This window comes from Microcaecilia unicolor, chromosome 8, assembly GCF_901765095.1.
Source record: "Microcaecilia unicolor chromosome 8, aMicUni1.1, whole genome shotgun sequence".
Taxonomy (NCBI): Eukaryota; Metazoa; Chordata; class Amphibia; order Gymnophiona; family Siphonopidae; genus Microcaecilia; species Microcaecilia unicolor.
Window position 1 is genome coordinate 194140202 of NC_044038.1, and position 27318 is coordinate 194167519.

Below are 27318 nucleotides of genomic sequence, written 5' to 3' on the forward strand. Positions count from 1 at the left end.
TGGCTTGGAGAAGCCTTTAGTGCATGCCACGGTTTACTACTTGCTCGTTAATGGCTTGTTACGTTTATTACATTTGTACCCCACGCTTTCCCACTCATCGCAGGTTCAATACAATCTGTAGTATTAGAATCAACAAAGGAGGTATATGATAGGACAAATGAATCTGGCCCTATGTGTCCAATGTAGCTGTTAGGCATGTTTTCTGTCACCACAGCAACATCACTTAACAGGGTCTGATGTTGTGTTCAAAAAGGGAATAGGGTCAAATCAGAAGACACATGACTTATCAGAGGCATTGTTTGATGTTTCTCTTATTTGGCTAACAAGCTAACACTTTTCTGCCAATAAGGGAATGGGGACAAGAAGGCTCTGTTACAGTACCTGATGCCACTTTCAGCATGCTTGTCCTTAGCTTCAGGAAACTGATGTGGAATGTGGGGACAGTAGACAGCTGCACCTTCCTCTACAACTCTCACCCTCTGTACTTCACTTATTTTATATGTAATTGTGAGATAAATTTTCTATTATCAAATATTGACTACACAGATTCTTCAACCTGGCCTGAGACATCTTGAGTTCCTCAGGATGTCAGGATCTTGGGTGTTACTGATTTGAGACCTGGTTCAAATGGCTCCATGGCATGCAAATGTAGGTTAGGCCTATTTAAGTGGTAAAGCTGACCACCCAACAGTCTGGAGAATCCCCTAGAACTATTTATGAAACCAGTGGTGCTGTTACATAGTAACCTTACTCCCTGTTTACTATGCAATGCAGCATGCAAACACAGCCCATTTAAAGTGAATGGCATATGTGGCCATTACCAACCCACCAGCCACTAGCGCAGCTTAGTAAATAAGGGGGGGGAGGGTAAAATTCTGGTATCACCAGGACCTGTGCATTTGTTTGATCCTTACAGTTCACTCACATTTCCATGATTTTTGACAAGGGGAGAGCTCTGATGAAGAATCCACACTACTGCTGTTAGCCATCTGTCAAGGTTTGGATGAGGGTATCGGCAGTCTTTGCAAGACTCGCCAGCAAAGCAGTGTGCCAGCAGAAAGGTAGCTGTGCATAGAGATATGATGAATGTAGTGGTGCTCACTTGAATCCTTTGCGATTGCAAAACACACTTAATAAATTTGCAGACACATATGAGTGTCTCTTATACAGTTTGGTCTGGAGATCTTATTTACAGATCAGGCATAAGCATTTCACTAGGGAGTCATTTGGCAAACAAGTAAACAAAAAAACAATATTCTGGGCATCTGCTGTCCATAGGGTGAGGTGACACAAACATTTTCTCACCCTACAAATAAGGTGCAGCTGTTATGGCTTCTTGGTGTGAGCACTAGTAGATGGCCCAGCACATAGAGGTAACATAGTAGATGACGGGAGAAAAAGACCTGCACGGTCCATCCAGTCTGCCCAACAAGATAACTCATATTTGCTGCTTTTTGTGTATACCCTACTTTGATTTGTACCTGTGCTCTTCAGGGCACAGACCGTATAAGTCTGCCCAGCACTATCCCCGCCTCCCAACCACCAGCCCCTCCTCCCAACCACCAGCTCTGGCACAGACCGTACAAGTCTGTCCAGCACAATCCCCGCCTCCCAACCACCAGTCCCGCTGCCCACCACCGGCTCTGGCACAGACCGTATAAGTCTGCCCAGCACTATCCCCGCCTCCCAACCACCAGCCCCGCCTCCCGATCTTGACTAAGCTCCTGAGGATCCATTCCTTCGGCACAGGATTCCTTTATGCTTATCCCACTCATGTTTGAATTCCGTTACCGTTTTCATTTCCACCACCTCCTGCGGGAGGGCATTCCAAGCATCCACTACTCTCTCCAGGAAGTATTTTTTCACGGAGAGAGTAGTGGATGCTTGGAATGCCCTCCCGCAGGAGGTGGTGGAAATGAAAACGGTAACGGAATTCAAACATGCGTGGGATAAGCATAAAGGAATCCTGTGCTGAAGGAATGGTAAAGGAGCTACACCTTTGTTCTGCACAATCTAATGTCTTCTTCCACAGCTATTTGCCTAGCATGCTTAGCCACATTGAAGGTAACAAGTAGGTTCATGTTTGTTTCTGGCGGACCACTCTCGTCTCACACATGAGCACCTGTCCACTTGTCAAGACCTCCTCTACTGACTATACAAAGGAACAACAGTTACACTTTCCATATGGGCTAGCATTTACCTGGGGGGGGGGGGGGGGTCTTCGACCAGACCTGGAAGACATACCCTGGCATCTTATTTTCAGGAACCACCAATAAACTAGCCATCAGGTGTATTTGATTACTATGCTGGTAGGGCATGTGCTTTGCTTAGGCATGGTAATGAAAGGTACTCATACAACAAGGCCTACTTGAAGTCTTCCTATGCACCACTCAAGATGTGGTGGCCTAGGGCTTTGTAGTCATATCTGTAAGTAGTGCTGTGCTAAATATTCTACCTGTTAACCTACGCACATAACTTTTACTCTGTGATCAATGCATCTGCCCTGTAAAATCTAGCTTTGCCATCTAAAAGGGTGCATTGTGGATATGTTCTGGTTGTTCCTAACCTTCCCGGGAACACATTCCAGGGACACAGGGCTGTCAGTGTCAGCCAGGCTGGCAAGTGTCAGCAGGGATGATACTGACAGACCCCCCCCCCCCCCAATCAGTAAAGCCCTGGTTGGGGGGGTTCCCTCCACCACTATGCCACCAGGGAAAACATTCCAGGGGGAGGGCACGTCAGGCACCCTTGTTATAAATCACACTGGACACACAGTAGGGGCAGGGAGAATGAGTCCAGGGGTCCCTAAGAGCTCCCCTCGAAGTGGCCGCATGGCAAGTGCCTTACTTGACAAACGGCCATTTCCTGCAGAAAAGAAAGACCTACCCTTTTACCACCTGTGATAAAAGGGGGCCTCAGCACGTATGAAAAACATGCGCCAACGCTTGGTAAAAGGGGCCCTGAGCTCTGTAGTATTCACTGTCACATATCATTTGTCACACTAGAGCCTTCTGATCATTCTGCACAGGTAAATGCAGGCGCTAGTGTGTCACTAGTCACCTCTAATGCACACACTTACCTTTGATTATCTCCATGACAGAGCATTAGCTCCCATCACACAGTATTCCCAGTAGTACAGGAGTTGCTACTTTTATGCATGCACTGGAACATGTATGCGCATTGAGGCCATTCACACGTATTATTGAGGCACAGGCACTATTTAAGTCAGTAAGGCATGTGTAACGTGCCACAACCATGGTAGCATGTACAAGCGCTATTTCCACCACGTGCTGGATGCTGGCCCGTACACATACGCTATTTTCCTTAGCACACCTTAGTAAACATACCCCTTAGTTATGTTTCAACAAATGATATGTATGAAACAAAATATTTTTATTATTTTGATTTATAAAACCACTTGTCCCTGAAACATGCTGAAACAACAGAATAATCCATTTGTGTATCTAAAATGAAAATTTCTACAAGAGATTATGTGAAGATTTGATTCCATGTTTGGTTCCATTTAATTTCAGTCTATTCCATCTTTATACCACCAGGCTTCCCAGGGCAGCTTACAGCAACAGTAAAGATGAATCCATCAGGAAACAGAATATCCTCACTGAAATTTGGTCATCTGTATTGTATAGAACAGTGTAGAAAAATGAGCACAAAACACAGAGTTTAAAAGTGCTGTTTCTCTACGAGCTACAATAATTTTTGAAGCTGTTTTACTGATATTCCATTTTTATTTTCACTGTCTATCCAACTGGAATAGCTTTTGACTTTTTACAGATGGGCCATAGGAAGTCCTTTATTTCTAATAATCTTTGGCTATTGTTTTCAATAGTGTTTCCTATTGTTTTGGGTGAACTAAAACGACGCCTATTGCTTGGAAGATCCGCCTACTGGCCCGTATAATAGATTAGACAGGCACACACCTGGCTGTCTCCTCCAGTTTTCTTCAACTTCCTCCTCAGGTAGGTTCATAACACCGCTCCTGTCCTGTTCTCAATCTAACCTCCTTGAACTACGCGGCGCACGCCACGCCACTATTATTGTGTTCACCCCTACACCCTCCCCCCCCACCCCATACAAATTATCGCCCCTATTCTCCTCCTCCCTCGTACACACGGACTCACCCGGCCAAGGGTTGCCGCGTTCTGTTTACAGTCGTTAGGATTGGAAGGCCTGATTAATGAGACCCTCAAGGGGGGCGAAGTCAGAACAGCCAATTTTCCCTCTCTGAGGGAACCTTTTGCGTACTCCGGAAGTTGAGGTTCAGAGAAAAAAAAAGTTGCAAGCCCGTTTCCTGCGGGCGCTGGACTTTACGAGTTCCGCCTCGCGCCGTTGTCCCCCGTCACCCTAGTACGAATGGTACGCCCCAGTGGCCGCTCCGCGATCGAACGGCGGTGGTGTTTTTTATTTTTTAGTGCCCTGCGGACTACGGCAGGCTCCGTGCGCGCGAACTTCTTCTCTTTCTATCATTCTATGGTCTCGTCGGTGATGCGAGGGTATGAACAACTGCTTGCCTCCAACCGCCTAAGCACCGCCGTTGCTGGAGGGATGAGGGCGGAGGCCGCCCTCTACGAGCACCATGGAAACGGCCGAGGACGGTAGGCTTAGGGGGCCAAAAAGCAGCGAGAGGCGACGGCGGGGCTGTTGTAGGCCGCGGCATCCACTGGGAGAGCGCCGCTCCGGACCCCGTTACAGCCTGCTGGCGGAGATCGGCCGCGGCAGCTACGGCGTGGTGTACGAGGCGGTAGCCCGCCGCACCGGTGCCCGCGTCGCTGTGAAGAAGATCCGTTGCGATGCGCCCGAGAATGTGGAGCTGGCGCTGGCCGAGTTTTGGGCCCTGACGAGCCTGAAGCGACGGCACCGTAACGTGGTGCAGTTCGAGGAGTGTGTTCTGCAGTGCAATGGCCTGGCGCAGCGCATGAGCCATGGCAACAAGAGCTCCCAGCTGTACCTTCGCTTGGTGGAAACGTCGCTGAAGGGTGAGTGGGCTGGGCAGGGGAGGGAGCGAGAGGGCCACGAGGAGCTTGGCTGAACCACAGACCCTGTCGGGAACTCTTGCTTCTCTATACCAGTTTACAGTACTCAGTGTAGCTGTATAGTTCCCAAGGGAGCTGGCAGAACTATCAGCGGCAAGAACTGAGCCTGATGAACTCTGGGAGTGCCCTGTTTAGGGGTTTATCCAAAAATTTATATCGGTAATGTGTTTAAAACTTCTAATTAACCATATCTTGGTTTATTTGATTGTAGTCTGCTCCGTGGGCCCCTTAAGTAAAAATGTTGACTATCAAGTTTCAAAACAATAGCAGAGGAGTGTGGTAGCTGTGTTCGTCCACTCTTAAGGCTATCAATAGAAATCAAACAAAATAAAACATGGAAAAGAAAATAAGATGATACCTTTTTTATTGGACATAACTTAATACATTTCTTGATTAGCTTTCGAAGGTTGCCCTTCTTCGTCAGATCGGAAATAAGCAAATGTGCTAGCTGACAGTGTGTGGAGGAGTGGCCTAGTGGTTAGGGCGGTGGACTTTGGTCCTGGGGAACTGAGTTCGATTCCCACTTCAGGCACAGGCAGCTCCTTGTGACACTGGGCAAGTCACTGCCTGCCCCATGTAAGCCGCATTGAGCCTGCCATGAGTGGGAAAGCGCGGGATACAAATGTAACTAAAATAAAAAATATATAAGTGAAAACATTCAACAGTCTGACAGGATGGGGGTGGGTAGGAGGTATGCATGTAGCCCATTATAAACCATAAAGCTGTATTTCTCTCCGCCCACAAGTTCAGAAAAAATATTGAAAACAGTGCTTGTGGAGGTGTTAGTACTAGATAACTTAAAGGTGTCAGAATAGCGAAGATTCAAAGCATAATAGTGTTGTAAGAAAGTCATGCAGTTTTTGTCCTCAGTCAATACCCATAACATAGTGTTACAGCACAAAACAGCCATAACTTAAAAAAACACCATGAAACAAAGCTAAAATTGAAAAGATAATATGTAAGAAGCCCATGTTATGTCATGATTCAGCCCAAAATCCTTTCCCAATATGGTCAGCATGAATCTCAAATACCAAACATAACAGTTCTATGACAAGTCACCTGGGATAGAGCCAATTGTTTTCCTTTATCTGGGTGGTAATTTTTATGGACTTCAGAAACTTGCCAAAATCTTTTGAACACTGCTATCTTAGTTACCTTGATTAGATTCCACAGTGTAATTATGTAACATAACAATAGTATTTATATACTGCTATAACCAAAAAGTTCTAAGCAGTTCACATTTCAACAAAAAAAGATCTGCAAGATACTCCCAGGATTTATCAAATCAAAATTAAATAATTAAATACAAATTTCTGAAAAAGACCAAGTTTTAAGGTTTCTTAAAAAAAAAAAATCTGATATGAATATACATGATTGAAATGTACAGAAATCTCCTGCCAATGTTTAGGGGCTTGAAAGGCTAACATTTGGATTTTGCTCACACCTTTTCAGTGGTAGCTCAAGGTAAGTTACATTCAGGTACACTGGTATTTCTCTGTCCCAGGAGGGCTCACAATCTAAGTTTGTACCAGAGGCAATGGAGGGTTGCGTGACTTGCCCAAGATCACAAGGAGCAGCAGTGGGATTTGAACTGGCCACCTAGTGCTCTAACCACTAGGCCACTTCTCCACTCATATGGATGCTAAACTCCAAATGACCTTTTTCTCTTATTTTCATTGCCTTGTACAACCAGATAAACGACCCTAAAGTCATTTATGGCCTTTCATTGACTCCTAGATTTTTCTCTGTTCACCAAAGTATGCATTTATTATTCTTTGGTGAGGAAGGAAGCCTAGTTTATGAACATCATATAGAATACATTAGGATCGGTGTTCAGTAATCATTTTACATTCTTCTGTGTGAGGATTAAAGCAGAATAAAAGGCTTAGTATATACCACAATAATTGGTTTTGCAGCTCCTGAAGCCAGAAGTGGCATATTTTTACTTCAAAATGATGAAAGTTTGGGCATAGTTTTATACAGTATTACTGTAGTCTGATTTTGTGCATGTGTGTGTATGGAGATTAATAATGTTTCTACACACACTTCCATACTTCAAATAAATACTTTCATGTTCCTAATGATACTTGCATATATATTGGAGTGGGCTATCCTAGCTCTTGGGGGCCCAAAATCAATCATATTTTAAGGATATCTTTAATGCATTTGCATAAAATAATTACATGAGAAATGTTTGCGTAGTATACTAATCAATTTCACACATATTAATCAGTGTTATTCTGAAAACCTGATTGTTTTGGGGCTTCCAAGGACTAGAGTTGCACACCCATAATATACATGACAGTATCATTAGTATATATACTACCCAAAAGTGCGTTTCTATACAATATACAAGCTCATTCATGTGTAATAGCTATTGTGCTAGGTTTCTGATTTCCATGTCTGTCTCCTAGTAGTGAATACACATTGCACAATCTTGTGAATGCTTGTGCTCAATGACATAGGTACAATCCAATCATAACACACAGGTAGTAAAAACAATGTACTTTGTTTTTAAGCGTGTTATGATTGGATTGCACACATACTTGCATTGGTTGTGGTGATTAAGGTAAGGATTTCTGTCCCTGTCCACCTATCCTATCTTTTCTACTCTTGCGCAGAGATAGATCTTGTTGTTCTCAATAAGCTCTCTACTTATTTTTTTCTTTGCTCTCTGGAGGTACTCAAGAAATGACTGTACATTTTTGTTGATGTAGATACAAAAGAGGAGGAAATATTCCAAATCCATGTAAGCCTTATGGGGACAGGGCCGCCAAGAGACTGAGCCATGTTCCCCCCCCCACCCCCCCCCAGGACTGCAGCCCTACCCAGGACTGCTGCTGCCCCCCCTCGGACTGCCGCATAGAACACAAAATTGGGGGGGGGGGGGGGCAGAGCCCAAAGTGTGTGGGGGGGTCTGTCTCTCTCCTGCTCCTGATGGGACCCAGGTGATCGTGTCCTGACAGGAGCAGGAGAGAGAGAACTCCGGCACCAGGCCACCCCCCCCAGAGGCTGGGGAGGAGCAGAGACGGGGCCTCCGGCTCAGCCGGTGGGGGTCCAATCCCCGCCAGCATTGCTTGATCTTCAGCCTTTAACAGAAGGAGAAGCAAAAGTGGAATTGTTAACAATTCTACTGCTAGATAGTGAGGCTGTGTGGGAAAAAAAACTTGGTGGTTTCTCAGTTGATTTCTTTCAAGGAGTGTCCTTTGTTTTAGTGTTTTGAAAAGTTAAATTGTTTCTATTTAATTGTTTGTTCCCTCTCATGATTTTATCAACTTCTGTCATACCCCTTCTGTTATTTCTGTTGCAAGCTGAAAAGCTCTGACCTCTTTAGCCTACCCTCATAAGAGAGTTGTTTTTTTTGTTTTTTTTTTAAATCTTTTCCAGTCAGTGGCTATGGAGTGGATAGAACGGCACACAGTATTGAAACTGTAGTTCCACCATGGACTTGTAAGGAAGCATAGGATCTCTCAATTTGTTTTTTTAATTCTTTTTCTGTAATTACAAATGATAAATAGTAATGGCTGGGAATGACAAAACTGGAAAGCATGTTAAGAACATAAAAGAATGGTCAGACCAATCGTCTTTCTAGCCCAATTTCCTGCTTCCAACTGGCCAATCCAGGTCACAAGTACCTGTTAAAAATTCAATTAGTAAACAGAAAATAAGGGGAATACTAAATAGCCTAACTCCTCAGAGTCATAATACAGAGAAAAAGAGAGAGAGACTATAATTAGCATGACTAGTGCGGGATTTTAAGAGATTTTTTGGTGACTAATGGAAACCCCAGAAGCAGGTTTGAGGGACTGGAACACCATTAATACACTAGAGTGGGCGTCAGGTGTTAAATTATCGACTTGGTGCTGTGATTACTTTTCCAAGCTAAGTAGTTCCTTTTTTTCCTTTCCTTTTTGGGGTTATATTGTATAATTATAAAGCAGTGTTGAATATATTATGAACTGACAGTTCAGTGAAAATTGTGTTTTGCACATGATTGAGAATACCAGCAGGCTCCAGATTTGGAATAACATGCTGTAGGAGATCCAGTAGCCTGGTTTAAAAGTTTATCTGATGCATTTACTTTACCTTGGTTGGTTGTGTGAATAGTGGCCACGTTGATTAGATTCTCAGAAATTCGATTAGTTTCAATGTTCCATGCTACCAGTACTGGGGCAGAAGTCCTACCTCTAGTCTGGCAGCTCCTGTGCTGCCTTGGAGGAGGGAGGCCTTCTAAAAGGAGAGCATCACCCTGGTGCAGCTGGAAGTAATCCTGTAGCCAGGACTAACCCACAAGGGGGTGTAATATCATCCTCTTGCACAGAGGATGTGTCTCCAGGAGCCACTGTCCATGAGGAAAGGGTTAGAATGGCTATAGTAGTTGGTGATTATTAGGCATGTAGATAGCTGGATCGCCTGGTTACTTGCCTACCTGATGCGAAGGTGGCAGACCTCACACGTCACCTAGATAGGATTTTAGATAGCGCTGGGGTGGATCCGACTGTCTTGGTACATGTGGGTACCAATGACTTAGGAAAATGTAGAAGACAGGTTCCTAGGTAGAAAGCTCAAATCCAGAACCTCTAGGGTAGCATTTTCTGAAGTGCTACCCGTCACGTGCAGGGCCCAAGAGACAGACAGAGCTCCGGAGTCTCAATGTGTGGATGGTGCAGAGAGGAGGGTTTTAGATCGGTTAGGAACTGGGCAACATTCTGGGGAAGAGGGAGCCTATTCTGAAAGGATGGGCTCCACCTTAACCAGGGTGGGACCAGGCTGCTGGCATTGGTGTTTTGAACTAGAACCTGGGGGAAGGCCGACAGTCGTTCAAAAATACGTGGTTTGGAACAAGGTATCTTTCAAGGATATCACCAAAACAGGGAAGATAGGGTATCCCATAATGGCGTTGCATTAGAGACCATAGTAGACCAGCAGGTGAATTTTCGAAAGACGACGACGCCCATCTTTCGACACAAATCGGGAGATGGGTGTCCTTCTCTCTGGGTCACCCAAATCGGCATAATGGAAAGCCAATTTTGGGTGTCCTCAATTGCTTTTAGTTGCGGGGATGACCAAAATTCATGGGGGCATGTCGGCACCGTACTGAAGGCGGGACTGGGGCGTGATTTAGAGATGGGCGTCCTCGGCCAGTAATGGAAAAAAGAAGGGCGTCCCTGACGAGCATTTGGCCGACTTGGTCCATTTTTTTTCACGTCCAAGCCTCGAAAAGGTGCCCGAACTGACCAGACGTCAACCGGGGAGATTCAGGGATGACCTCACCTTACTCCCCCAATGGTCACCAACCCCTTCCCACCCCCCCCAAAAAAATTTTAAAAACATGAATTGCCAGCCTCAAATGTTATACCTAGCTCCATGACAGCAGTATGCAGGTCCCTAGAGCAGTTTTTAGTGGGTGCAGTGCACTTCAGGCAGGCAGACCCAGGCCCATCCCCCCCACCTGTTACACTTGTGGTAAATGTTGAGCCCTCCAAAACCCACTGTACCCACATGTAGGTGCCCCCCTTCACCCCTTAGGGCTACGGTAGTGGTGTACAGTTGGGAGTGGGGTTTGGGGCGCTCAGCTCCAAAGGTAAGGGAGCTATGCACCTGGGAGCAATTTGTGAAGTCCACTGCAGTGCTCCCTAGGGTGCCCGGTTGGTGTCCTGGCATGTGAGGGGGTCCAGTGCACTACAAATGCTGGCTCCTCCCACGACCGAATAGCTTGGATTTGATCGTTTTTGAGATGGGCGTCCTCTGTTTCCATTATCGCCAAAAACTGAGGACGACCATCTCAAAAATGACCTAAGGTCGACCTAAATTTCATGATTTGGGCTTCCCTTACTGTATTATCGAAACGAAAGATGGACGCCCATCTTGTTTTGATAATACGGGTTGCCCTGCCCCTTTACAGGGCCGTCCTGCAAGGACGCCCTCATGACAACTTGGGTGCCCCATTCGATTATGCCCCTCCACGTGTCCTTAAATAAAAAAATCGACAAAACATAGCAAATTAACACTGTCAACTGTTGAGCAAGATGTAAATAGGAACAACAAACATAGTTTGAAATGTCTATATGCGAATGCCAGAAGCCTAAGAAATAAGATGGTAGAGTTAGAATATGTTGCATTAAATGAAAAATTAGATATAGTAGGCATCTCTGAGACTTGGTGGAAGGAGGATAACCAGTGTGACTCTGTCACACCAGGGTACACATTATATCGTAGTGATAGGGTGGATCGAATTGGTGGAGGGGTAGCATTGTTTTATAAGGAGGGACTTGAATCAAATAGGTTGGAAATTCTGCAGAGACCAAAACACACCTTGGAATCCCTATGAATTGAAATCCCATGTGTAATGGGGGAAAGAATAGTGATAGGAATGTACTACCGTCCACCTGGCCAGAATGAACAGACAGATGTAGAAACGTTATCAGAAATTAAGGAGGCTAGCAAACTGGGCAACACAATAATAATGGGTGATTTCCATTATCCTGATATTGTCTGGGTAAATGTAACTTCCTTGTCATCAAGCAGATGAAGCCATTACGTATGGGTTGTGTCCATCAACCAGCAGGGGGAGATAGAGAGCACTCAACTTTTCTCAGTGCCTCATGGCCAGCCAGCTCCACTGCCTCTTCAGTATTCTCTATTTCCCCAAGCAGGGTGGCTGCAGCTTCTTCGAGCTCCATCAAAAATCTGCCTGGGGGTGGCTCCTGGCTTGCCAGTTGTTAACCGGGGTGTTAGAGGCTATAGCAGCTTCACTTTGACATAGGTCAGCCCTTTCCCTGCCTTACCCATGCCCCCGTGGATGTGGACATAGCTTGCTTTTCCCTGTCCTTTCCCACTCAGTGGATGCAGGCACATTGGTTCGCCTTTTCCTGCCTTTCCCACATATCAGAGCCTCCGGAGTGTTTTTATTTACCTCTTTTGCCTCTGCTTTCCTCACAGCGTTAAAAAAAAAAAAAAAATGGAACAGAGGTTTTCCTTTGATTCTTCTATGGGACCGGAGCTGTGATACTTGGTCCGGTGAGGTAAGAGTGTTTTCTAACTCCTCCGGGGTGGGCCTGCGATCGGGGCGTTTTTGGTGCGAAACTGCCATTTTGATTTTTCCCGCCGTTTTCGGCGATGGCTGCGGAGAATGTAAAGCGCTGTTCTAAATGTGGCAAGCGCAAATCAGCAGCGGGGCTCTGTAAATCGTGCTTTACAGGTGTAAGAGCTGGCCCGAGCATGGCGAGCGATGATTCTTCCCGCTCAGAGCTGGCAACGGACGCCATTTTTAATTCTCCGCATGGCGCGGCCTCCATAGAGACGGAGAGCCCTGAGCCCGGGGGGGGGGGGGGGGGGGGGTTGGACCTCGAATTGAGGCAATTCAGGGAGCGGCTAGCCCCGGATGGGATCTGGGTGCCCAGGGCGAGTTTTCTCCCCTGATTTTGTGTTATTGCATAAAGCATACATGGTGAAAAGAGCTCTCCCTCAAGGGTCGTCTGAGGTCCCTTCTATTGTCCCCCGGCCCCCCCCCCCCCGGTGGATTCTGACCTGGGACTGCCCGCTGAGACTATTTTCCCTGATAATTGGCATAAAGAAAAGCGTAGAAGGGCTAATTCCCCTTCAGATTGTGGTGCACCTCCCCCCCCCCCCCCCCCCCCCCCCCCCCCCCCGTGGTCGGGCTGTGAGGATTCGGAGAGTTCTGGCAGACCTTCGTGGTCTGAGGAGACAGAGTCAGGTGCAGAATTACCACAGGATCTGGATGATCCCTCCGCGGTGAGGATTTTCCACCGTGATGATCTGCCAGCGCTTATTTCAGATGCCCTACAGGTCCTTTCTATTGAAGAGCCTGACAGTGGCACGGCCTCCTCTGTGAATCCTAGGATGGCTAGTACCAAAAAGCCTGCTCGAGCCTTTCCTTTGCATGACTCCATCCAAGAGCTTATTTCCTCTCAGTGGGCTGACCCCGAGGGACCTTTGACAGTTTCCAGGGCTATGGGGCAATTATACCCTCTGCATGAGGAGCATTTGGTTCGCTTTGCAATGCCTAAAGTAGATGCCCTAGTCACTGCGGTGACAAAGAGAACTACCCTCCCTGTGGAAGGAGGAGTTGCCCTGAAGGATATACAAGACCGTAGGCTGGAAGCAGCACTTAAACGGTCCTTTGAAATTGCATGTCTTACTGTTCGGGCGTTGGCATGCAGTTGTTATGCTGCTAGAGCCTGCCTGGCGTGGTTGCAACAGGCAGTGGAACAGCCCGGAGATGGAGCGGAGCCCTTCTCGGATGTGGCTTCGCGTCTGGAGTCGGCCTTGTCCTTTTTGACTGATGCCCTTTATGATATTGTCAGAGCTTCGGCTAAACAAATGGCAGTAGCAGTGGCGGCTCGCTGTCTTATTTGGCTACGACATTGGGCAGCGGACATGGCCTCTAAGCACTAGGCAAAGGTTGGTGAAGTTGCCCTTTCAAGGCCTTCTCCTATTTGGTGAGGAGTTGAAGAAAATTGTTAAAGGTCTGGGAGATCCTAAACCCCAGCACTTGCCCGAAGATAGGCCGAGGCCTTCCTCCAAGGGCCAGGCGGTCCACTCCTCTTAGACCTCGCTTCCGTGAAGCTAGAAGGTACCGCCCGGGGCGTTCTGCTGGGTTCACTTCGCGTGCCCGTTTTTCAGCAGAGGAACTCCTTTCGCTCGGACAAGCGTTCCGCAGCCACCGGCTCTAGGCCTGGAGTTCAGGGGCGATCCTCTCAATGATGGTGCGCCAGCCCCCTCCTCGCTTCCTGTCATCTTTCCCTCTTTGCCGAGGAGTGGGCCAATATTTCCTCAGATCAGTGGGTTCTGGACCTGATCAGAGATGGCTACAGAATAGAATTCAACGCCCCAGTAAGAGATGTGTTTGTGGAGTCCCGATGCGGTTCTGCCGCCAAACGGGTGGCGGTAGAAGAGACTTTGCAAGGTCTGATTCAGTTCGAGGCCGTGTCCCCGGTACCTCCCGCCGAACACAGCTACGGCCGATACCTTATGTACTTTGTGGTGCCGCGAAAAGGTGGGTCTTTTCGCCCTATTCTGGACTTAATAGAATTAAACAAGTCCCTGAGAGTGCGGCATTTCCACATGGAAACCCTGCACTCCGTCATTGCTGCGGTACAGCCAGGAGAGTTTCTCACATCTCTAGACCTGAAAGAAGCTTACTTGCACATACCAAATTGGCCCCCGCACCAGAAGTTTCTGCAGTTTGCGGTGTTGGGAAAACATTTCCAGTTTCGGGCCTTGCCTTTTGGCCTCACCACAGCTCCCCGAACCTTTTTGAAGGTAATGGTGGTAGTAGCTGCTTTCCTCAGGCGAGAAGGTATCAGGGTTCACCCGTACCTAGACAACTGGCTCATCAGAGCAGACTCTGTAACAGAGAGCTATCAAGCTACAGCCAGAGTGGTCTCAGTACTTCAATCTCTAGGCTAGGTCGTCAATATGGCCAAAAGTCACCTGACCCCCTCGCAATCTCTAGAATATTTGGGGGCCAGGTTCGACACAGACTCAGGCTATGTATACCTACCCGAGCTAAGGCGGTGTGCAAGCTTCAGAATCAGGTCCGTCTGCTCCTGAGGATGCCACCCCCGCGAGTTTGGGACATTGTGCAGCTGCTGGGATCGATGACAGCCACATTGGAAGTGGTGCCCTGGGCGAGAGCGCACCTGAGACCTCTACAGTACTCCCTACTTCAAAGATGGTCTCCAGTTTCTCAGGATTATCAATGCAGACTTTCTTGGCTCCCTGCAGCCTGACTCAGCATGGAGTGGTGGCTCTCAGACAGCATGCTGCGGCGAGGAATGCCGCTGGCGCTCCCCGATTGGTGTCTAGTAGTGACAGATGCGAGCCTGAAGGGCTGGGGCGCATATTGCAAGGGGAAGCATGCCCAGGGTCTATGGACACCCGAGGAGTCGGAGTGGTCCATCAACCGCCTGGAGTTGAAAGCGGTGTTTCAGGCGCTTCTGGCCTTTCAAGTGACCCTGGAAGGATTGGCTGTCAGAGTGATGTCTGACAACACGACAGCAGTGGCCTACATAAATCGACAAGGTGGCACTCAGTGCAGAGCAGGCCGAACAGATTTGCCACTGGGCCGAGCTGCATCTTCAGTTTTTGTCGGCAGCTCACATTGCAGGTCAGAGCAACGTGCAAGCGGATTATCTAAGCAGGCATTAGATCGATCCAGCAGAATGGGAACTAGCAGACGAAGTATTCCTGCAGATATGTGCCAAATGGGGCAAGCCTGTGATGGACCTTATGGCGACAAGTTCAAATGCCAAAGTCCCGTGCTTCTTCAGCAGACGGAGAGAGCCTCGCTCGGCAGGGTTGGATGCCTTGACTCAGCCCTGGCCTCCAGGCCTACTATATGTGTTCCCTCCGTGGCCCTTGATAGGGCGTGCTCCTGCGGATTCGGCTGCACCCAGGAGAAGTGGTCCTCATCGCCCCGGATTGGCCCAGGAGGCCTTGGTATGCGGACCTCCGACAGATGCTAGTGGAGGCTCCCCTTCCTTTACCTCTGGTACCGAACCTGTTGTCACAGGGCCCGGTAGCCATGGAGGACGCCTGCCGCTTTGGTCTTATGGCATGGTGATTGAGAGGGCGCAATTGAGAGACAAAGGCTATTCAAACACAGTTATTCCCACTCTCCTGCAGGCCCGCAAGCGTTCCACTTCCGTGGCTTATGCCAGGATTTGGCGCCAGTTTGAGTCTTGGTGTGCTTCAAAAGCGATCACACCCATGCGGGCTCCTGTCTCGCCGATTCTGGACTTTTTGCAGGATGGTGTACAAATAGGCTTGGCCTATAATTCCCTGCGGGTGCAAGTGGCAGTGTTGGCCTCCCTTCGTGGTAAGGTTGAAGGCGTGTCTTTAGCTGCTCATCCAGATGTGGCACGGTTTCATAGTGGGGTGCTTCGGCTCCGGCCTTCCGTGCGAGCACCCTGTCCAGCTTGATACCGGGGGCTAGTTTTGAAGGCCCTGCAGGCTTCTCCTTTTGAGCCGCTTCGGCGAGCATCGGAGAAAGATTTGACACTAAAGGCCGTTTTTCTTGTGGCCAATACTTCAGCGAGATGGGTGTCAGAGCTCTAGGCGCTGTCCTGTAGAGACCCGTTTCTGCAATTCTCAGAGTCTGGGGTCACGGTTCGAACCGTGCCTTCCTTCATGCCTAAGGTGGTTTCAGCGTTTCACCTAAACCAGCCTATTTTCTTGCCCTCCTTTGATAAGGAGGAGTTTCCAGAATCTTTTGGGCAGTTGCACCTGTTGGATGTGCGCAGGACTCTGCTGCAGAATCTGCGAGTTACTATCTCTGTCAGGATCTATGATCATCTGTTTGTTTTGCTATCAGGTCCTCGCAGAGGGTCTCCAGCGTCTAAAGCCACTATTGCCCGCTGGCTCCAAGAAACGATTTTTCAGCTTATCTGCTTGCTGGCCGGTCTCCGCCTGTAGCCTTTAAGGCGCATTCTACCAGAGTGATTTCTTCCTCTTGGGCTGAAACTGGAGCACTCTCTCGTCAAGAGATATGCAGTGCAGCAACATGGGCTTCTAAGCTCTCTTTTGCCCGACATTACAGGCTGGATGTGGCTGCTAGGAGGGAGGCGCGTTTTGACGCACAAGTGCTAACGCGTGGTGTGACCTGTTCCCACCCTATATAGGGATTGCTTTGTTACATCCCATACGTAATGGCTTCATCTGCTTGATGACAAAGAAGGGAAAATTAGGTTCTTACCTTGGTAATTTTCTTTCCTTTAGTCATAGCAGATGAAGCCATGAGCCCTCCCTGTATGATTGTCTGTATGCTGTGAATCTGTTTCAGGTTCTGTTCTTGTTTCCTGAAGTTCCTTCCTTGGGAGAAAGTTGGAAAACAGTCTTCAGGATTCATGTTCACTTATAGGAGGATGAGTCCATTCCCTCCAGTTTGTTTTGAAGGATGAGTTTATTCCCTCCAGGAGGATGTGTTCATTCCCTCCTTTTGAGTTCATGCCCTTATTAAGGGGCCATCGTTCGCTGTGAGGAAAGTTCATGTTATTCCCATTGCGGTTTGCTATACTGCTTTGGACGCTTCAAATACTGAAGAGGCAGTGGAGCTAGCTGGCCATGAGGCACTGTGAAAAGTTGAGTGCTCTCTATCTCCCCCTGCTGGTTGATGGACACAACCCATACGTAATGGCGTCATCTGCTATGACTAAAGGAAAGAAAATTACCAAGGTAAGAACCTAATTTTCCCTTATTTACCTTGCTAAGGATGCTAAAAATAAATTAATAAAATTAAAAATGAATGACCATGTGACATTAGAGCATACATAATGTAACAATAAACTGTGAATGCAAAAACTGTGTGTTTAATGAGTAGTTATAAAGCTAGGCAAAGTCAGTCTTTTACCAGTCTTATTATAAGAGTATTGAAAACTAAAACTGAGTGTTCTAATGGCACATTTTTATTTAACCCTAGAACGCATATTGGGGGCCTTTTAGGCCCCCATGCTTACATTTTTGCTATTATCTGCAAAATTACTTTAGTTAGAATTTTGAAACTCAAGGTATTACTCAAGTATGTCATTGTTGATAATATCCAGTTGTTCATATAATTTTTTTTCATAGGCATTATGGTGTAACAGTGCTTGTTTGGTGAAAACTACATCTGTACGAATTGGGGGCCTTTTAGGCCCCCGCTGTTTTTATCATGTTCTCAGAAGTGTTTGTGTCTCAAGTTACTTTATTTGTACTCAGTAATGCTGGTGGAGGGGCCAGGGTGTGGATAATAACATGTGAGGATGTCATGTGATTTTTGGAGGGAGTGATAAGGCCATGACATCACCTCAGGTCCTCTGAACACTGAGGACAGTATACACTGTGAGCTAATTGCTGAAGGACCTGTGACAGTGGCGTAGCCAGACCTGACATTTTGGCTGGGCCCAGAGCTAATATGGGTGGGCACTAATATATATATATATATCTATATATAGATAGATATAGATATATAGGCATGAGTAGTGCGCCCTACTTCTAGCATTTTTCCTCTCTCTCCCTCCTTTCATCCAGCATTTCTCCTGTTTCTCTCTCCATCTGACCAACCAAGGTCTCCCCCTTGCTCCCCTTCCTTCTCCCCAACAGCTTGTCTCTCCCCTGCCCTTTTCCATGTCCCCTCTTTCCATTCATCTTTCTCTCTGTACCCTTCTTCTATCCAGCATCCCAACTCTTTCTTTCCATCCAGCATGTCCCCTTTCTCTCTCTCCCTTCCACCAACATCTTCTCTCGCTCTCCACCTTCTGTCCAGGGTCTCCCTCCTTTCATCCAGTGTCTCCCCTTTTTCTGTCCCCATCCAACATCTTTGATCTCTCTCCCCCCCCCCCCCCCCCCATGCAACATACACCCTGAAACACTATCTTTCTCCTCCCCTTCCAAACAAAATATTTTTCCTCCACCCCAGCATCCACGTACCTTAGTTCCCCAGGACCCCAAACGGCTGCTGAGATCAGCTCAACTGCATCCCTTCTACACGCTGCCACTGTGAGCAGCCTCAACAAAAGAAGAAAATGAAGCGCGGGGCTGCAGCAGCCTTCAGGCATGCACTGTAGGTCTGCCGGTCCTCAGCCTTTGTCGGAACAGGAAATTGACGTCAGCGGGGGCAGAGGACGGCAGAGCCGACAGCGCGTGCCTGAAGGCTGCTGCGGTCCCGCGCTTCATTTTCTTCTTTTGCTGAGGCTGCTCACAGAGAAGCAGCGGCGGCGGAGGAGGATCATCGCAGCGGCAGCGGGAGACTTTCCCGCTTTGGCAGGAGTGCGGAAGATGACCTGCCAAAGCGAGAGTGTCCCGCTGAATGTGGGAGACTTGGCAGGCGGGCGGGCCTGAGCCAAGATTGGGCGGGCCTTGGCCCACCCAGGCCCACCCGTAGCTACGCCCCTGACCTGTGATAAGATAAGCTGTTGAGAGGAAATCTGTTTCATTTTCTAACATCTAGTCAGCAATGGCACAGTCTTCCTCCAAGTGTCTGACTGACCAAGAGATTGAAGTGATTATGTTTCAAAGCGATGATGAAAGTGAACTATCTTTGTCTGATGAAGAATATCTGCCACCAGCTAATCAAACATCCTCATCCAGTGATTCTTCTGATGATGAAGAAGTGAATCTAGTGGATCCTCAAGAAGTGATAAGTAGAACATCCAAAACGAATGTTTTTTGGGACAGTAATCCTACATTAGTCGGACGTACTCCAATACACAATATTGTGAGACAGGCTCAAGGAGCTGTGGGAAGTCCCAATTACTTTACCCCTAAAGATGTATTCTGTACTTATTTTTCTGACAATATTGCAGAAGAGGTCCTATTATGTTCAAACCTAGAAGGAAGACGTATCGCTTCAGCAAAAAATAAGTCCTGGAAAAATATCTCAAAAGAGGAACTTTATGCATATATTGGACTTTTCCTGCTGGCAGGGAGTCAAAAATCGTATGATGTCCCAATACGAGAATTATTTCTGGACCCACTTTCTGATCCACACTATAAGGCGACAATGTCAGTGGGCAGATATGAGGAAATTAGAAGGATCATTCGCTTTGATGATAAGCGAACTCGTGCAGCGAGGTTTGAAACAGACAAATTAGCCCCTATCAGTTATATCTGGAACATATTTATCAAAATTGCACAAAACTTTACAATCCTAGTATTAATGTTACTGTAGATGAGCAACTTGTACCGTTCAGAGGACGCTGCAAATTCATACAATACATGCCCAGCAAGCCAGCCAAGTACGGTATAAAAATCTTCTGGATGTGTGATTCTGCAAATTATTATGGCATAAATGGCGTAATCTACTGTGGCAAAGAGGTTGGTGCACCAGTACAGTAGGATCTGGGGTCTGAAATAGTCAAAACTCTTGCTGTTCCAATATTCAATTCAGGTAGAAACATCACCATGGACAATTATTTCACCAATGTTGAACTAGGCAATTTTCTGCTTGCAAAAGCTATTACACTTGTTGGTACTATAAAGCAAAACAGACGAGAAATTCCAGCAGCACTCAAACACAATCGTCAGCGAGCACTTTATGAGAGTGTCTTTGGATTCAATAACAAAGCGACTTTGGTATCTTACAAGGCAAAGAAGGAGAAATCTGTAATTTTACTCAGTACCATGCATCACGATTGCAGTGTTGACAGCAATAACCAAAAATTGAAACCAGAAATCATCCTGCATTACAATGCAACAAAAGGAGGTGTAGATAAAATGGATGAGATGGTGGGAGAATATTCGTGTAAGAGGCAAACAAAACGATGGCCTGTAGTACTATTTTCAAATATGCTTGATGTAGCAGCCCTAAATTCATTCATTATTTATACAGAAACTCATCCTGAATTTCATGCACAGAGGAAGGACAGGAGACGCTTATTCTTGAAGGACCTTTGTCATGAACTTGTAATACCTCACATGATAGAGCGAAGCGACTTGAAATGCTTGCCAAAGAAAACTAAAGAAGCAATGAAACGGTGTGGCGTACAGTTTCAGATTACTCCAGAGCCAGGAGAAAGAAAACGAAAGCGTTGTTTCATGTGTCCAAGAAACATAGAGAGGAAAACTGAGCGATATTGTTCCACTTGTAAGGAAACTGTTTGCAAAGAACACTCTTCTGAAAAAATAACATGTCAGAATTGTTTGGAAGACTAATATAATAGAAAAGAAAGTTAGAATAAAAATGTAGCTGCAGCTAGTTTGCTATAGATTTCTATGCATTTTTGTGTGTTTTCATGTCTCTGCGTGAAATTTGGGAAAAAAAAGATTTTTTGGTGTTTTCTGTGAAAAATTATAATTAAAATGTTGTCCACTATTCATATTTTATTGAGCAATTTTGAAATAAACTTGTGAAAGTTATTTAAGTGTGTTTTTCTACATTATGTGCATAGGGGCCTAAAAGGCCCCCATGACGTTAATATGTATATTTTTAACGTCATGCGTTCTAGGGTTAAAAAACAAACAGTAGCAGATGTTTCAAATACATATTAGCTAATGCAGTATATGAAAAACAGTGTTAATGTTTGTTTTATGAATTATATATTTTTAGCATCCTTAGCAAGATAAACAATTATCTTTAAGTGTACAGCATTTTAATAATTTTTGCTAACAGGTTTAAGTTTTATATAATATCTATTTTTCATGGTATTTTATACAGTGAGTTTCTAAATGAGGCTCCTCAGCGGGAGTCTTGTAGGGACAACTCCTAATATATCCTGAGGTACTTAGCTGACAGAACACTACTAAATAGCAATTATTCTGGACTTGTATGTAGGGGAAGCGTACCTTTTTGGCCCTATAGCTGTGCTGGAAAAAGGAACAATGCCACAGATGGAATATATATTATTTATTAGGAATAGAAAAATAATAGTTATATATGTTGCAAATTGCAAAGCAGATTACAAAAATAGCTTAGTTACCAAAAAGAGTATCGCCAAAATATAGATAATGATATATGATTATCCTAATGGACTAACGAAACGAGTGATTACACAACTAATCACAATACTGATATCCTAATGATTATTATGAGAGCTTACACCACACGTCTTATGCAAAATACACAGCAGCTAAATTCACAGTCCATAAGTCATGGCATAAAACCCATCTGTCTCAGACAAAAGCCAAGGACTAATTACCCCCATGACCATAGATAGTATATCCTGTTATTTCACCTTGCCGTCTGTGGCAGACTTCCAATGGTAAAGAAGCAGATTCCTCCTCTGAGACTCAAGCTTATAGGTTTCTATGGAACTTTGGAAGGCTAAGTGCTTTGAAAATGAGCCCCATTGGCATCCAAGGGTCAGATGATGCCTGTGGACCAATCACAGATGGTGTAATAATGTCCAGCCAGCTTCATGGTCATGAAGAGAGGCCTTTGTTAGCAATGAAGCTGTTATTGATGGCATGCAGACCTTCCTGTCGGATCTCATACTCCTGGAGCCAGCAGTGTCTCTCTCCTCCATTCTTCCCAGGAGGTAACTGGGCTAGTTTGCAACAAATATGTCCTTGGATGAAGTCGTCATGGTATGCTCAGGAGTAATTTCCTTTTTGTAACACAGCTGGTTTCTGATGGTTACAGATGCATGCAGGCCATAGGCTGTAAAATCCATATTGTTATAACAGAATGGTTCGACGTGTATAGGCCAAGACCAGCAAAGGTGAGATCTCAGGTAAATACTCCTACAGTCTCTTCTTTAATAGCGACAGTTGGAGAAATCTTCAGTATGTCAGCAGTGGTGCTCCGCTTTACTTCAGTAAACAAGGTGATGTCATAATTTACTCGGATGTATTTTAATTAGATGTTACCATTACATGAGCCCTCTAGTTCATATATTAAGAGCTTCTCATGGCAAAGCATATACTATTGACGAGAACACGTGTGGCAGTTAGTTTGTAAGAGATTTATCTTCATAATGCGGCAGTAAATAACATTTTCTTTTACAAGTTCTTATGCATGGGCTTGCTAGTGCAGGCAGTGTACTTTAGGCACAAATTATATTTTATTTACTTAGTTTTAATTAAAATTTTTAAGTTTGTATCATTTGTCACAAAAGGTTTTTAAATTCTGGTTGATAAGGTGTTTTATCTGGTACAAACAGTACTTGTGTACTGAAAATACCTTGCACCTACTTATATAAAATTACGGTTTTGGCGGGAACATTATGGCTTCACATTAGATAGCCTTGGAGCAAACTTTACTAATTACAAGGTATCAATTATCACTCTAGTGTGAGGTTAGTGTTAGTTCTCAGCAGTCATATGGGGTCTTTTGTTCTCCTTTTGTTCTGCTTTAGTTTCAATTTACAGTATGATCTTGTATAGTCGCTATTGTTTGTTACAGTTAACTGTGGCAATTCATTAGACAATATATCATGTATATATTCGGGTGGTATTTTTTTCATGTGCATTTGTTTTATTTCTTGAGTGTGACAACTTGTACACAACATATCCTTGCGTTTGAGGTGTCTTGATACTTCAATTCCTTCCACTCTTGCGGCGTTTTCACTTTGAAAGGGAGACCATGGTACATAGTATGAGGACCATCTTCATTCACCCTGTTCCATTTGAACACATCTTTTCAGAAATATATCCTGCCATTCATTCAGTGCTTGCACCTGAACTCCATAGTAGCATTTCTCCAGATCAGATAACCCCAACCCTCCCTCACTTTTAGCAAGGCATAGTGTGCTTTGGGCAACTCGGGGTGGCCTACCCCCCCATAGAAATGTGGTGTCTTTAAGACTTGAAAAAATTTGGAAGCTCTGATAAGTGTTCCATTTAGTGTTTAAAAAAAAAAAAAAATTCAAGGCGCAAATTGCTATCATGATTCAATGGAAAAGTAAGAGACTGTTCAAAATAAAGGAAATGCAGATCCAGATGAAGAAAATAGGAAAGAGATATGCACCACCAAGTTAGGCGCAAAACATTTAAATAAAACAGGCCAAGAAGGAATATGAAATTGCCATAGAGGCAAAAACTAATAACTTTTGAAGTGCATTAAAAGTAAGTCTGTGAAGGAGGCAGTTCAACCATTAGATGCCCTCCTTAAATGCCTTTTTTTGCCTCTGGTCAAGGTCATAATAGAAGAGCCAAATGAATACTTTGCTCTGATCTTTACTGAGGAGGATATTGGAGATGGAAACCCATCTAGAACGATTTGACTGACAGAAGATGACCAATCACTAGGACCTGATGATACTCATCTCAAAAATTGTAAAAACTTCAAATGTGATATTTCAGACCTTTGATAACATTCCATAACTATCATTAAAATTCATCACTGTGTTTTTAAAGGGAGTTCCCGGAGTGATCTAGGAAAATTTAGGCCACTGAGGCTGGCTGATGGAGAAAAATTGTAGAAGCTATTCTGAAGAACAAGTATTGTGCAGTTGAATAGAAATGACTTAATAGGGAAGACCCATCGTAGTAAAGGAAGTTTTGCCTTCAAATCTATTATGTTCATAAAATCCTAATGTTTTTATAACCTGCATTATCAAAAATTCTGAGTAACAAATCACATACATAATAAGAATATTAAAAAAAAGAGATGAGGGTGATCTGGTGGTTAATAGTGCCCCTCCCCTAAAGGCATTTGACCCCTTATGAGACTCTGGAAATTAAAAAAGGCATTGAATAAAGATTGGTTTGTTAATTGACAAAAAATTAGAAGGAGAAAATATGTCTAAAGATTCAAGTTTGTCAAATGGGGAAGAATAAATAGTGGAGAGGCTCAGGGATCGATACTGCATAAGTGATAGAGAAGAGAGGGTCATGAGTGAGATGGTCAGATTTGCAGATGAGGCAGTTAGTCAAAGTTAAATATGAACAGACTGAGAAACAGCAGAAGGACCCTGTATGAGACTTTGCTAGAAACTCTTTGGCTTGAAAAGATACTGCTTACTAAAAATGGAAATTAAAAAAGAAACTGTACTACTGTCTCATTGAGAACAGCAAGCACAGATGTGAAAGCATCTTTTAAAAACAGGGCTGGTTAATGTTGGAAGGGGGAGGAAGGCAGTCCTATGTCAGGAATGTTTGCTTTGGTGACCATCAGTCCTCAGCTTTTCCATCCTGTAATGTTGGAAGCTAGCACTGTTATGTACACTCTGGGTGTGCCTATTTAGTGCAGTTGGTGAAGGAACTTAGTCTTGGTTCAGAGATTGTCTTGTTATTCTGCTTTAGGTGGCTTGCTGGCATTTATACTGTTGAGCGGTGGGAGCTTGGCTAAGTCAGATTCCTGGCTCAGTTTAGCTCCTTAGACTCTGGCCCTCCACTGCAGTTCTTATAAACACCTTAATATACCTGCTAGCTGTGCATTGGTGCCTTTTGCTGTTCTTAGCGAACTTCCTGTTTTTATACAGGTGGGATCTGTGGAGTCCTCCTGCTATTAGAGCTAATTGGTAGGATTCCTTTGTGTGTCACAGTAAATTGCTCAGAACGGGGACTTGGAGTATTTTTGTCATAACTGTTTTAAACCAGTACTAGTGTTAAAGACCAGGTCTTGAAGGTATGAACAAATGTTAAGATGAGGGAGGTAAGTGGGTATTAGAGCACTCCAACCCTTGCAGTATGCTTCAGACTCAAATAAATCATACCAGTCCAAACAAAGGATTTTTATGATAAATCTTTTAATTGAATCTCGCGTTTGTAGCTCATACACATTGAGATAAGAGGTTACTTTGACAGGTTTTATGCTAGGCACAGCACAAGCTGAACCTGTGGGAGGCTGTCAAGTTTACAGGGTCTTAGAGTTGAGCAGCCATAGCATTTAGAGGTACATAAGTATTGCCATACTGGGAAAGACCAAAGGTCCATCAAGCCCAGAATCCTGTTTCCAACAGTGGCCAATCCAGATCACAAATACCTGGCAAGATCCCCAAAAAGTACAAAACATTCTATACTGCTTACCCCAGAAATAGTGGTTCCTTGTCATCAAGCAGATGAAGCCATTACGTATGGGTTGTGTCCATCAACCAGCAGGGGGAGATAGAGAGCACTCAACTTTTCTCAGTGCCGCATGGCCAGCTAGCTCCTCTGCCTCTTCAGTATTCTCTATCTCCCCAAGCAGGGTGGCTGCAGCTTCGAGCTCCATCAAAATCTGCCTGGGGGTAGCTCCTGGCTTGCCAGTTATTAGCCGGGGTGTTAGAGGCTATAGCAGCTTCACTTTGAAGGCACATAGGTCAGCCCTTTCCCTGCCTTACCCATGCCCCCGTGGATGTGGACATATTAGCTTGCTTTTCCCTGTCCTTTCCCACTCAGTGAATGCAGGCACATTGGTTCGCCTTTCCCTGCCTTTCCCACATCTGAGCCTCCGTAGTGTTTTTATTTATCTCTTTTGCCACTGCTTTCCTCACAGCGTTATAAATAAATAAATAAAGTCGCGTCGCGCTTTAGCGCAGCGATCTTGGAAAAGATGTTTTCTTTCTTGAGATTCTTCTGCAGGACCGGAGCTGTGATACTCGGTCCAGTGAGGTAAGAGTGTTTTCTGACTCCTCCGGGGTGGGCCCGCGATCGGAACGTTTTTGGCGTGAACCACCATTTTTTAATTTTACCGCCGTTTTTGGCGATGGCTGCGGAGACTGTAAAGCGCTGTTCTAAATGTGGCAAGCGCAAATCAGCAGCGGGGCTCTGTAATTCGTGCTGTACAGACGGTAGAGCCGGCCCGAGCATGGCAAGCGGCGATCTTTCGCGCTGTGAGCTGGCAGCGGACGCCATTTTGGATTTTCCACATGGCGCGGCCTCCGTTGCAACGGAGAGCCCTGAATCCGCGGGGGGGGGGGGGGGGGGGGTCCTCTAAGTGAGGCTAATAATAGAGCTGATAGCCCTGGGCAGGATCCGGGTGGTCAGGGAGCGGTTTTCTCCCCTGATTTTGTTTTAATGCTGCATAGGGCATACATGCTTAAAAGAGCTCTTCCACAGGGATCTTCGGATCCTCTGCCTGCCCCCCCCCCCCCCCCCCCCCCCGTGGTCGGATTCTGAGGGATCTGGCAGAACTTCTTGGGCTGAGGAGCCAGAGTCGGGTGCAGAATTTCCACAGGAGCTTGATGATCTGTCTGCGGTGAGGATTTTCCACCGCGAGGAGCTGCCAGCGCTTATTTTAGATTACTTACTAGCCCTCTCGATTGAAGATCCTGGGAGTGACACAGCCTCCTCGGTTAATCCAAGGATGGCTAGTACCAGAAAGCCTGCTCGAGCCTTTCCTTTGCATGACTCCATCCAAGAGCTTATTTCGGCTCAATGGGCTGACCCCGAGGGACCTTTGAAGGTTGCCAGGGCTATGGGGCAATTATACCCTCTGAGTGAGGAACATTTGGCTCGCTTTGCAATGCCTAAAGTGGATGCCCTGGTCACGGCTGTGACAAAGAGAACTACCCTCCCTGTTGAAGGAGGTGTTGCCCTGAAGGATATTCAAGACCGCAGGCTTGATTCAGCTCTGAAGCAGTCCTTTGATTTGGAAGGTCTTACTGTTCGGGCGTCTGCATGCGGTTGTTATGCTGCTAGAGCCTGCCTGGCTTGGTTACAGCAGGCAGTGGAACAGCCCAGTGATGGAGCGGAGACCTTATCTGAAGTGGCTCCGCGGATGGAGTCGGCCGTGTCTTTTTTGGCTGACACCCTTTATGATATGGTCAGAGCTTCGGCTAAGCAAATGGCTGTAGCAGTGGCGGCTCGCCGCACTCTTTGGCTACGACATTGGGCGGCGGACATGGCCTCTAAGCAAAGGTTGGTGAAGTTGCCCTTTCAAGGCCTTCTCCTGTTTGGTGAGGAG

General features: G+C 45.8%; 1 protein-coding gene across 2 annotated transcripts in view; it reads left to right on the forward strand.

The window, feature by feature from the left end:
• Positions 1-4578: 4578 nt before the first annotated feature.
• Positions 4579-27318, forward strand: part of STK35 (serine/threonine kinase 35) — a 47862-nt gene continuing 25122 nt past the window's right edge. For both annotated transcript variants that reach the window (XM_030211394.1, XM_030211395.1), the window contains exon 1: positions 4579-4994. In XM_030211394.1, coding sequence (XP_030067254.1) covers positions 4595-4994 — 400 coding nt within the window. In that variant the 5' untranslated portion in view covers positions 4579-4594. The remainder of the gene's footprint in view (positions 4995-27318) is intronic.